At 35.1% G+C, this 12,995-nt stretch overlaps 1 protein-coding gene across 2 annotated transcripts in view; it reads right to left on the bottom strand.

Moving 5' to 3' along the window:
- Window positions 1-1,367, bottom strand: part of LOC136027013 (collagen alpha-1(IV) chain-like) — a 202,717-nt gene extending 201,350 nt beyond the window's left edge. For both annotated transcript variants that reach the window (XM_065703915.1, XM_065703914.1), the window contains exon 1: window positions 1,160-1,367. In XM_065703915.1, the coding sequence (XP_065559987.1) occupies window positions 1,160-1,357 (198 nt within the window). In that variant the 5' untranslated portion in view covers window positions 1,358-1,367. The remainder of the gene's footprint in view (window positions 1-1,159) is intronic.
- Window positions 1,368-12,995: the final 11,628 nt, after the last annotated feature.

Consider the following 12,995-nt stretch of genomic DNA (forward strand, 5'->3'; position numbering starts at 1 on the left):
AAAAATAATTTGAAAATATTTAATTAATGAAAACTATAGGAGGGATGACCTATGATGGAAGTGCACAGAGACAAAAGGCTGGAACTAAGAAGTACAAGTAATTACTTCCCGTGGAAATGGTCTGGTACCGGTCAAAAATGTTGGAGGGAGGGCAATATATTCTATCAGATCAGGTTTTCCTGTCTGAAATACCTTCAAGGTACATGAAATAGATTTATAACTTCATCAATGGGGGGGGGATAACTTATCAAGGCCAACAATTTATAGTCAACATATTTATATTATAAACTATTATAGTTTAATAATACGGTTGAATTGATTCTTCATCTGATCACATTGATTTTTGGTGGCCTATCTTTATTTTTTTTTTTTTAAGAAAAAACCGGAGAATCACGGGTACACTAATAAGCAAACAAAATACGTAACAATAATAGTTTTATTCTAAAATGGCTGATTAATATTCGCCTATATTATAGGTTGTAACGGGATGAGGGTCAGGTTGGCTTTAGCAATATAGAAGGTAAGAAATTAGGCAGATTTCCAATTCATTTATGAAAATTGATCCTCCTCCAAATTGACCCAAAATTACGTATTAAAAGAATTATTAAAATCTGAAATAAAAACATGTCTAAATATGAATATATAGGTAACATCTCCATATTTTTTTTTCCTGAATAGGCCTTATTTTGCTTTGACTTGACAACAGTAAAAATGTAAAAATTATCAGTTTTTAAACTAAAAAAAAAATCATAAAAATATCAGTTTATTTTTAAAAATATTTTTCAACAATACTTCAAAACTGGTTGATTAGTTGGAAAGCAAATTTGGAAAACTAGTCTGGTCTATGAGGCATGCCTAAGCAAAAAAAGAGTTTCAAAATTTACTAAAATCGGATATTTTTACAGTTCATAGTACAGTCTAGACCTCCTGAAATACGAAAGCTGTCACAATTTTCTTCACTCCTTCCTTAATGTGGTGAAGACCAATAGGACTACGTATAGTTGTTTAAAAACAAATCTTCTAATTTTAAAGGGTTAGTTTCGACTAAGAGCAAGGATTTAAGTTTTCAAAACAAAATTTGACACGCTCAAATTTATGGAACGAGAAATAAACTTAATAAAGATGAAGAATAAATATAAAGTAATCATAAGAAACTTACTCTTGGAAATGAATTAACATTATAATCTGTTCCATCGTAATCACCGCCGTTACCCTCTGGAAACCCTGATTCATAAGAATAATCAGGCAAAAGTTGCTCTTCGTATTCTTGACGAGTTCTTCGCCGGCTATAAGAACGCTGAGCCGTCAATAATTGGGCCCAGGCTGCTAAAAATAGTCCGAAAAATATCAGTTTCATATTTCCATTCCGTTTCCCAAAAATGGACTAAAAGTTGAGTGATAAGGAAAAAATTTCAGACTAGACTTAGATAAGGTAAGCTACGGGTAAAATTAATAGACGGGAACTCCATTAGTTATAAGACTTTATATTTGAATAAGAAATTACGTATCACTAAGCAAATATATTTCTCGACACCAGGATATCCTGGCAAAATATTTTTTCTGCTCTTGGCTCTTGTTTTCAATTGTTAATTAGTGATGTTCATCAATATTGTTCAGCTAATTCAAGAAACAGAAGTGCTAGCTAACAAAAAATATTTTCCAAAGATACTTAAAAAAAGGTTGATTAGTTGGAAAAAAAATGGGAAATTAGACTCGTTTATGAAGCTAGATGTCAGCAGGAAACCCAAAAAACATATCTGTTAAATGAAGAAAATAGCCTACTAGCAGTCAGGGCTGCTTCATAAATGTTTATAGCGTAGATAATCATACAGCTTTTTTTCTTTCTGTTTTTAAGTTCATGCTTTTTATGGCACTTGGTATTAACCAAGTGACATATAGCAATCGCAAATTCTGTCGGTCTGTAGGTCCCGGTTTTGCTACTTTAGTCACTTCCAGGTAAGCTAGGACGATGAAATTTGGCAGGCGTATCAGGGACCGGACCAGATTAAATTAGAAATAATCGTATTCCCAATTTGACCATCAGGAGAGGGAGTGGGGGGCCCGTTAATTCGGAAAAAAATAGGAAATTGAAGTATTTTTAACTTACGAACGGTTGATCAGATCTTAATGAAATTTGATGTTTGGAAGAATATTGTGTCTCAGAGCTGGGAGTTGGGAGGGGGAAACCTAAAATTTGGAAAACACTTAGAGTGGAGGGATCGGGATTAAAATTGGTGGGAAAAATAAGCATAAGTCCTAGATACATGATTGAAATAACCGGAACGGATCCGCTCTCTTTGGGGTAGTTGGGGGGGGGTTAATTCTGAAAAATTAGAAAAAATAGGTATTTTTAACTTACGAACAGGTGATCGGATCTCAATGAAATTTGATATTTAGAAAGAAATCGTGTCTCAGAGCTCTTATTTTAAATCCCGAACAGATCTGGTGACATTGGGGGGGGGGGGGGTTGGTAGGGGGAACCTAAAACTTGGAAAACACTTAGAGTGGAGGAATCGGGATGAAACTTGGTGGGAAAAATAAGCACCAAGTCCTAGATACATGATTGAAATAACCGGAACGGATCCATTCTCTTTGGGGTAGTGGGGGGGGGGGAAGTAATTCTGAACAATTAAAAAAAATGAGGTATTTTTATATTACGAACAGGTGATCGGATCTCAATGAAATTTGATATTTAGAAGGATATCGTGTCTCAGAGCTCTTATTTTAAATCCCGACCGGATCTGGTGACATTGGGGAGGGGAGTTGGGAGGGGGAAACCTAAAACTTGAAAAACACTTAGAGTGGATGGGATCGGGATGAAACTTGGTGGGAAAAATAAGCACAAGTCCTAGATACATGATTGACATAACCGGAACGTATCCACTATCTTTGGGGTAGTTGGGGGGGGGTTAATTCTGAAAAATTAGAAAAAATGAGGTATTTTTCACTTACGAACGGGTGATCGGATCTCAATGAAATTTGATATTTAGAAGGATATAGTGTATCAAAGCTCTTATTTTAAGGCCCGACCGGATCTGATGACATTGGGGGGATTTTGGGGTGGGGGAACCTAAAATCATGGAAAAGACTTAGATTGGAGGGATCGGGATGAAACTTGGTGGGAAAAATAGATACGCGATTTACATAATTGGAACGGATCCGCTCTATTGGGTGGGGGTTAATTCTGAAAAAATAGAAAAAATGACGTATTTTTAACTTACGAAGGAGTGATCGGATCTTCGTGAAACTTCATATTTAGAAGGACCTAGTGACTCAGATCTCTTATTTTAAATCTCAACTGGATCCAGGATAATTGGAGGGGGCAATTGGGGGGAACCGGAAATCTTAGAAAATACTTAAAGTGGTGAGATCAGGATGAAACTGGATGGGAAGAATAAAAACCTGTCTAAGACACGTGACTGACATAACCGGACCGGATCTGCTCTCTTTGGTGGAGTTGGGGGGGGGATAATTTTGAAAATAGAGGTATTTGTATCTTACGAAAGGATGACTAAATCTTAATGAAATTTGATATTTAGAAGGATCTTGCACTTTAAAAGCTCTAATTTTAAATTCCGACCAGATCCTGTGACATTGGACGGAGTAGGAGGGGAAACCGGAATTCTTGGAAAACGTGAAAATTGGGATATTTTTATCTTACGAATAGGTGATCGGATCTTAATGAAATTTGATATTAGAAGGAATTCATGTCTCAGAGCTCTTATTTCATATCCCGACCAGATCTTTTGACATCGGGGGAGTTGGAGGGGGAAATCTTAGAAAACACTTTGATTGTAGGAATCGGGATGAAGCTTGGTGGATAGAATAAGCAAATGTCCTTGATACGTGATTGACGGAACCGTATTGGATTCGCTCTCTTTGGGGGAGTTGGGGGAGGGGTTCAGTGATTTGGCGAGTTTTTTGGTGCTTCTGGACGTGCTAGGACGATGAAAATTGGTAGGCGTGTCAGGGAGCTGCACAAATTGACTGGATCAAGTCGTTTTCCCAGATTTGACCATCTGGGGGGGGGCTAAAGGGAGAGGAAAAATTAGAAAAAATTAGGTATTTATAACATTCGAGTGGGTGATCGGATCTTAATGAATTTGATATTAAGAAGGAAATCGTGACTCAGAGCTCTTATTTTAAATCCTGACCGGCATTAAGCCTCTGATTTTCCTTTTAAATCAATCTATTGATTCTTAGAATTTTCTTAGAGCTCATACCATATGATCTCTTGGCTCTTATCTCTTCTTGTCTCTTCACAAGTGCCTTATGAGCTCTTAGCTCTTGTTTTCTTTTTTATCCTCAAAAATAAACAAATAAAAACAGAACTTTCTCATTGGAATAAGACTGGAAGGTTGGAGTAAGACTAGACATTAGTCACTGAACACTGAAAGTTCTTAAGCCGAACTGGCCGGACATAACAACAAACAACAAAGAGAGATAAAACTCAATAGCAAAAAAACCTCAAACGAGACTGCGGTCAGTAGAGAGAAAAGAGATGAAAGACTAAAATAACGCGAAAACAACAAAGAGAGATAAAACTCAACAAAAAAGAAACCTCAAACGAGACTGCGGTCAGTTGAGACAAAAGAGGTGAAACACTAAAATAACGCGAAAACAACAGAGAGAGATAAAACTAAAAAAAAAACCTCAAACGAGACTGCGGCCAGTAGAGAGAAAAGAGATGAAAGATTAAAATAGCGCAAAAACAGTAAAGAGAGATAAAACTCAACAAAAAAAAACTCAAAATGAGACTGCGGCCAGTAGAGAAAAAGAAATGAAAGACTAAAATAACGCGAAAACAACAAAGAGAGATAAAACTCAACGCCAAAAAAACCTCAAACGAGACTGCGGCCAGTAGAGGGAAAAGAAACAAAAGACTAAAATAACGTGTTATTTATAGACTAAAATAACACGTTATTTCGTGTTATTTTAGTCTTTCATCTTTTTTCTGTCTATTGGCCGCAGTCTTGTTTGAGGTTTCTTGGTTGAGTATTTTCTCTCTTTGTTGTTTGTTGTCACTGAACAGGGCCTGTAGTAAAAAAAATGTCTGATCTGATATAATAAATTCAATTATTTCAATTAAATTAATTCATAAATTCTCATAATTAACTATTGTAAATGAATTCTCATCTAAAACTATTGTAAATGAAGCAAAACAAATAAACAATAGGTTACATGCTGCAAAAAGAAAACAAATGAATTTAAAAAAAATCAAATTAATGATTAACGAATAAACTATAGAAGAAAATTTTTTATACCGCTACTACTACTAGTAACTCACTGCAGGACGAAGCAAATACAGCTGTGCACACACCTCCTCCATCCCAATCAATTTAAAGCCTCCCTCCTTAGAACCTCCCAAGAGTTTCCCATTTCTCTTACATCTTTTCTTACGACAACCTCCCACCCCATTCATGCAACCTGCTTTTTGTTTGGCTCTAGACGGTTGACAAGGACGATTTTGGGCAATATATCTTTCTTCATCGGCACAACATGTCCTTGCCATTTCAACCTCTCTCTCATTATAGCCCTAAAAAGCGTGATTGACTTACATTTTCCTACAGCCTCCTGTTTGAGATAGGCTACGGTCAGTCAGTCGGGTACCCAAAACAATCCACTGGTAAAAGCTTTGGAAAACATCTAACGAACACTCCTCCGTTTCTCGGAGCGCCTAAGATGTTGGTAAAAAAAAAACGTTAATAACAAATTAAATCTCTAACACTCAGTAACACTCCACTCCCGTGCCCTTCTGAAACGTATTATATTTTTTTTTGTTGTGTTTCGAAGCTCGGATCAATTCTATTCATTAAAGATGTTGTCTAAGATTGTAAGATTCAAAATATTATTAACTCCCGGACACAGAGTTGTCAGAAAAATGACACATATTTCTCTTTTTTAACTTCCCAATATTTTTATTTGTTAATAAATTTACAACAAAAATCTATAATCTCCCCCGTGAGGCTCCATGGCCAGGAGGACAGGAGGACACAGGAGAGAAAATAGGTAAATCACGAATGAAATATTTTAAGCCGAACTGGCCGGCCATGACAAAAAAAAAAAGAGAAAAGGTCAATGAAAAATAACAAACGAGACTGCGGTCAGTAGAAAGAAAAGATGAAAAACTAAAACGACGCGGATATTTCGCCTGTGTATAAATGAGGTGTCTTCAGAACAGAAGAAACAAAGATAAAAAACAAAAAAAAATTAAAAAACTAAAATAAAAACGAATAAAACTACTACCAAAATTAATAAAATAACACACAATTGTAACAACTGATCCATGTAGGTCAAAGAGGCTAATAGAATTACTTCGATGACAACATCTAAGCAACTGACAAAAAACAACAAAAAGAAAAAAAACTCAATGAACAACAACAAACGAGACTGCGGTCAGTAGAGAAACGATGAAAAACTAAACCGATGCGCATATTTCGCCTGTGTGTAAATGAGGTGTCTTCAGGACAGACTCCTAAAAAAAGTTCCTTAACCTCAATGGCTGTTTAATTTGAATAAATTATCAAAAAGTTATAGTGTGAAGAGCGAGGAATTGAGAAAAGTTCAGCTCTTCACATACCGTATAATTTCTATTCGTATTAAGTTATCATGTTGCTCCTTATGTTTAGTTGAAATTTTTTTTTGTATATGTTTAAGGGAGTGAGTTCATCCCAACAACAGTTTTGAGCTATTACAAGTAATTACTTCAAGAATGTAAAACAGAGCATCTTCGAATGGGATTGGAATAGCCTAAAAGAAGAAATTTAAAGTGAATATGAACTTCATAGAAAGAAGTAAAGAGTGAAATGTTGAAGAGATTTTGCTGAGAAAAAACTAAAGACAAATAGCCTAAAACCACAAACGTAATAAAATAATATAAAATTATAACAACGGATCCACGTAGGTCAGAGAAGCTAATAGAGTTACTTCGATGAGAACACCAAAGCAACTGAGAAAAGAAGTATAAAAACGGACATGAAGTTAATTATTCTGCTGCGAAATAATCATATTGTTAGCTATTATTGAAGCGATTCTTCTTGGTCTGGTAAGTAGTCTAGTCCCCTGGTAATTTTGTAAAAATCTTAATTCCCTTCTTAATTTATTTTTCATTTTTCAAAAAAATATTATAAAATGGGTCACTATTTAAAATTCTTGTATCCCTTTTTATTGAAAGATTAGCAAACTTATATTTTTTTTATATTTCTATAGCCTCCCTCGCCCACTGGCAAAAACCTCTATCATTAGAAATAGCCGTGGTCTCATCAAATTCTACAAAATTTTCTTGATGAAAGAAAATATGTCCAGCTAAAGCCGAAATAAAGCCAATTTCTACCAATATAAAACTTCCCACAAGAACAAGGAATCTTATGTATACCACTTACTAAGCTACCCCAGGTTAAATCCTCCCCAAAATTAAGTAAGGTACTAGTGTACTATTCAGAACACACTCAATAAGTGAAGTTAGGTTCTTTCGTGAAACAAACTACGATGCAAATACATTTAATTGAATATTTGGTACTTGTTCATTATTCAATTGATTCAATTCAATTCAGAACACACTCAAAAATTTTGCTGAGGAAATCCGGTTTTATAGACACAAAGACAAAACTCAATTTAGTTTACTACACATAGTGATGGAAAATAGTGTCTGAACATGGATTTGGCAATGAAGATTTCGGATTTAACGACATTTCTGCGTTCTGGGTACATAATTCTAAGTTGTAATTTCACAATTTTCCTAATAAAGTATAATATTTTCATCATATTTTGTTATATTTCATTAGCTTTATCAAAAGTTTGAGCTATATATTTTCACATTAGGGGGGGGGGGATGCATTATATCAAATACCTAACTGAAGCTAACCTAATCACCTCTATATATAAAATATTTAATCAAAATGTACCTGCATCGTAGTTTGTTTCATGAAAGAGCCGGATAACTTATTGAGTGTGTTCTGAATAATACACAAGTACCTTAAGTAAACTATCTATTGGTCTCACTGATTGGAAACATGTATCAATGTTAAATTTATGGAATATTCGTATAAGCTTTTCTCTCAAACCAGGTGCAGATGGCAAAGAAATGAAACTTTTAAACATATTTAATTCTGAAGACTGTGAAACTCAAATAGCCCTATTATCATGTTTAATACATCTATTTTCTATTTTTATCAATAAACTTAATTGGGTAACTATTACAAAACAAAATATTCCTCAAATACGACAATTCATAATCCAGAAATTCTTGGGAACATGTTGTGAAAGCTCTATCCACTAGTGGAATCACAATCTCTCGTTTCACCGAAATACGCTGGCACGAATAAAAATTGAAATATCTATCATGTGCGTAGGCTTTCTGTATATCGAGAAAAGTAAATGGAAGTCTCTTTTAATTAATAAGATATCAAGTAAAAGCAATTTTTCATTTTCCTCAAACTCCACTGTAAATTTTATATTTTTTTCGAAAGTATTTAAATGTTTACAGAAAAGGTCTAAGAAATATAAAACATGTTTCCAAATGCAAACTTCATCATCCACGAACCCGCCCAAGAAACAAGGGGAGGGTCTAAAACTATGCATAGCGTAGGTTTCAAAAGAATCCTTGAAAAGATTTGCCAACAAAGGCGAGAGGGATTCCCAAAGCACAAATCGAACTTCTGCTTGTAAATTCGCGTCTAAAACCGAAACAGAAAGAAAATTCATTTACCGAGCTAACTAGTTACATAATGACTTCAATCAAACAGTTCGTGGTAACGAACTGTAGTAAGGAGCGACCCAGCTCAAAGGTAACCAGAACTCTAAAAAATGGAATTTTAATATCAATAGTTACATCAAAAGAATCGCATTTTAATGCTGATTTTAAATATATTAAATAAAAAAAAACAAGTTTTTTTAACTGAAAGTAAGGAGCGACATTAAAACTTAAAACGAACAGAAATTACTTCGTATATGAAAGGTGCTGCTTCCTCATCAACGCCCCGCTCTTTACGCTAAAGTTTGACTCTGTCTCTCAATTCTTCTTTTTAAAATAGTAAAAAACTTTAGCGTAAAGAGCGGGGCGTTGATGAGGAAGCAGCCTCTTTCATATACGAAATAATTTCTGTTCGTTTTAAGTTTTAATGTCGCTCCTTACTTTCAGTTAAAAAAACTTGTGTTTTTTTTTTAATTTCTGAACGTTTTTGAATCAATGCATGTTTTGATTTTGGCTCTCCGCAGAGGAATAATTAAAACGAAATTTGCATTTTTTTTTGGCTAAATGGCTTTCTCATATTTTTGATCGAATGATTTTGAGAAAAAAAGAGCGGGGGAGGAAGCCTAGTTGCCCTCCAATTTTTTGGTTAATTAAAAAGGCAACTAGAACTTTTAAATTTTTACGAATATTTTTATTAGTAAAAGATTTACGTAACTTATAAATTAGCTTACGTAAAGAACTTTTGTATTTTCATATTTTTATTACATATATGAGGGGGTTCGCTCCCTTGTCAGATCCTCGCTCTTTACACTAAAGCTTAAATTGTGTCCCAATTTATTAAGAATGACACCAGAATCACAAAAGCCGTAGAATAAATAGTTGAAATTACTAAAAATACTTTAACGTAAAGAGCGAGGTATTAGGAGGAGGTGAGCCCCTCAAATGGGTAATAATTTCTGTTTGTTTTAAGTTTTAATGCTGTTCCTTACTTCCAGCTGAAAGAACTTTTTCATATTTATTTTTTCATTGTGTTTTTAAATAATGCTAGTAAATCCTGCGCTCTCTTCATGGATATTTTCTTCCCCCATGACAAATTATCGATGGAAAGCTCCCCCAGCATATCCCCCTCTTCTCAACCCCTCCCCCAACCAAAAAAATCCTCCTGAAAACGCCTGTACACTTCCCAATAACCATTACTATATTTAAGCATTGGTCAAAGTTTGTAACTTGTTGCCCCTCCCATGGGGACTGTGGGGAAGTAAGTCGTCCCCAAAGACATAGTTATAAGGTTTTTCGACTACGCTGAATAAAATGGCTATCTCAGAAATTTGATCCGTTGACTTTGGTAAAATAATTAGCGTGGGAGGGGGCCTAGGTGCCTTCCAATTTTTTTGGTCACTTAAAAAGGGCACTAGAACGTTTCATTTCCGTTAGAATGAGCCCTCTTGCAACATTCTGAGACAACTGGGTCGATACGATCACCCCTGGGGAAAAAAACAAAAAAACAAATAAACACGCATCCGTGATCTGCCTTCTGGCAAAAAATACAAAATTCCACATTTTTGTAGATAGGAGCTTGAAACTTCTACAGTAGGGTTCTCTGAAACGCTGAATCTGATAGTGTGATTTTCGTTAAGATTCTATGACTTCTAGGGGGCGTTTCCCCCTATTTTCTAAAATAACGCAAATTTTCTCAGGCTCATAACTTTTGATGGGTAAGACTAAACTTGATGAAACTTATATATTTAAAATCAGCATTAAAATGCAATTCTTTTGATGTAGGTATTGGTATCAAAATTCAATTTTTTAGAGTTTTGGTTACTATTGAGCCGGGTCGCTCCTTACTACAGTTCGTTACCATGAACTGTTTGATAAATTTCATCAAGATTAGTCGTACCCGTCGAAAGTTACGAGCCTGAGAAAATTTGCCTCATTTTAGAAAATAGGGAGAAATACCCCCTAAAAGTCATACGATCTTAACGAAAATCACACCATCGGGTTCAGCGTATCAGAGAACCTTATTGTAGAAGTTTCAAGCCCTTATCGACAAAAATGTGGAATTTCGCATTTTTTGCCAGAAGACAAATCACGGATGCGTGTTTATTTGTTGTTTTTTTTTTGTTTTTTTTTTCCCCAGGGGTGATCGTATTGACTCAGTGGTCCTAGAATGTCGCGAAAGGGCTCATTCTAACGGAAATTAAAAGTTTTAGTGCCCTTTTTAAGTGACAAAAAAATTGGAGGGCATCTAGGCCCCCTCCCACGCTCATTTTTCCCCAAAGTTACCGGATCAAAATTCTGAGATAGCCATTTTATTCACCATAGTCGAAAAACCTAATAACTGTGTCTTTGGGGACGACTTACTCCCCCGCAGGAGGGGCTGCAAGTTACAAACTTTGACCTGTGTTCACATATAGTAATGGTTACTGGGAAGTGTACAGACGTTTTCAGGGGGATTTTTTTGGTTTGGGGGGAGAGTTGAGGGGGGTTTACGTGGGAGGATCTTTCCATGGAGGAACTCCTCATGGAGGAAGAGACTTTCAATAGAGGGGGCGCAGGATTTTCTAGCATTATTTAAAAAACAATGAAAAAATAAATATGAAAAGTTTTTTCTACTGAAAGTGAGGAGCAGCACTAGTACTTAAAACGAACAGAAATTATTGCGCATATGAGGGGTTTACCTCCTCGTAATACCTCGCTCTTTACGCTAAATTATTTTTAGTAGTTTCAACTATTTATTCTACGGCCTTTGTGATTCAGGGGTCATTCTTAAGCAATTGGGACAAAATTTAAGCTTTAGTGTAAAGAGCCAGGTATCGACGAGGGGTGAGCCCCCTCATATACGCAATAAAACATACGAATATAGAAGTCCGCTGCGTAAGTTAATTCGTAAGTTACGTATATTTTTTACTTATGAAAACGTTAGTAAAAAATTAAGTTATAGTTGCCTTTTTATGTAATCAAAAAATTGGAGGGCAACTAGGTCTTCTCTCTCGCTCTTTTTTTCTCAAAATCTTCCAATTATAACTATGAAAAACCCATTTAGCCCAAAAAAACTAATATGCAAATTTCGTTTTAATTATTTATGCGCGAAGAGCCAAGATAAAAAAAATGCATTAATTTAAAAATGTCCAGAAATTAAACAAAAAAAAACAAGTTTTTTTTAAATGAAAGTAAGGAGCGACATTAAAACTCAAAATGAACAGAAATTACTCCGTATATGAAAGGAGCCTTTTGTCCTCGACGCCTCGCTCTTTACGCTAAAGTTTTAAAAAATTTTTAAGAAGTCGAGTTAAGAGAAAGACTCAAACTTTAGCGTAAAGAACAAGGCGTTGAGGACGAAAAGCCCCTTTCATATACGGAGTAATTTCTGTTCGTTTTAAGTTTTAATGTCGCTCCTTACTTTCATTTAAAAAAAAACTTGTTTTTTTGTTGTTTAATATCCAAACAAGCCAAGGTCACATCTTGTATCATATCAAAGTGTTTTGTAATTTACTCTTTAATATGTCTTGTCTCTTTTTATGGCCCTTGCTATCCATGTTTCCAATCCGTGAGAACAATAGGTAGTTTACTTGTCCCGGGAAGGATTTAACCTGGGGTAGTTTAGTAAGTGGGGCGTATAAGATTTTTTGTTCTTGTGTGAAGTTTAATATTGGTAGAAATCACCAAGAATTTCTTGAAAAATATATTCAGCATCGTAATTCAATATAAAAATAACTCTACAATTCAGTAAGCCTCGTGAAATTGGGAAACAGCTTTCCCAATTACCTCTCCTCTTCAATAACCGTCATTGGGGATAAATTTGATAAATCGAGGAATATGATAATGCACCTCATCGAAAAACACAACCACTAATTTTTTTAAATGTTATGCTTTCCGAAATGGAGTTAATAACAGACTGAGTTAATTTGCTCTATGCCCCAAAGTCATATTAATCACTCAACGAATTTTCTTGGTTGCATATCCAAAGAGTTGGAACAAGAAACGCAAATCAAATTCATTCTAACATGAAAAATCCCCTCCCTCCTCCTCCCCCCAACAATTCAACACGTGGAAAATTCTCCCAGTCGAACAATACCTTCAGTTAAATTCAAACAAAGCTCAGATAGGAGATTAATAAATTCATTGTCAATGATGTGTTTGAGCAAAGCATTCCAAAGCCGCGGTTTTGAATTACCTTGGACGGAAAATAAGTCTGTTTTCATGCAGTTTAAAAGTCTGTTTTTTCTTGCAGTTACACTAATGACCTTTTTTATTATTCACGGGTAATTTCATTATCAAAAATATCCATGGCCACACGTAACTC

The sequence above is a fragment of the Artemia franciscana genome, chromosome 5 (genome assembly GCF_032884065.1).
Source record: "Artemia franciscana chromosome 5, ASM3288406v1, whole genome shotgun sequence".
In the NCBI taxonomy this organism is placed as follows: Eukaryota; Metazoa; Arthropoda; class Branchiopoda; order Anostraca; family Artemiidae; genus Artemia; species Artemia franciscana.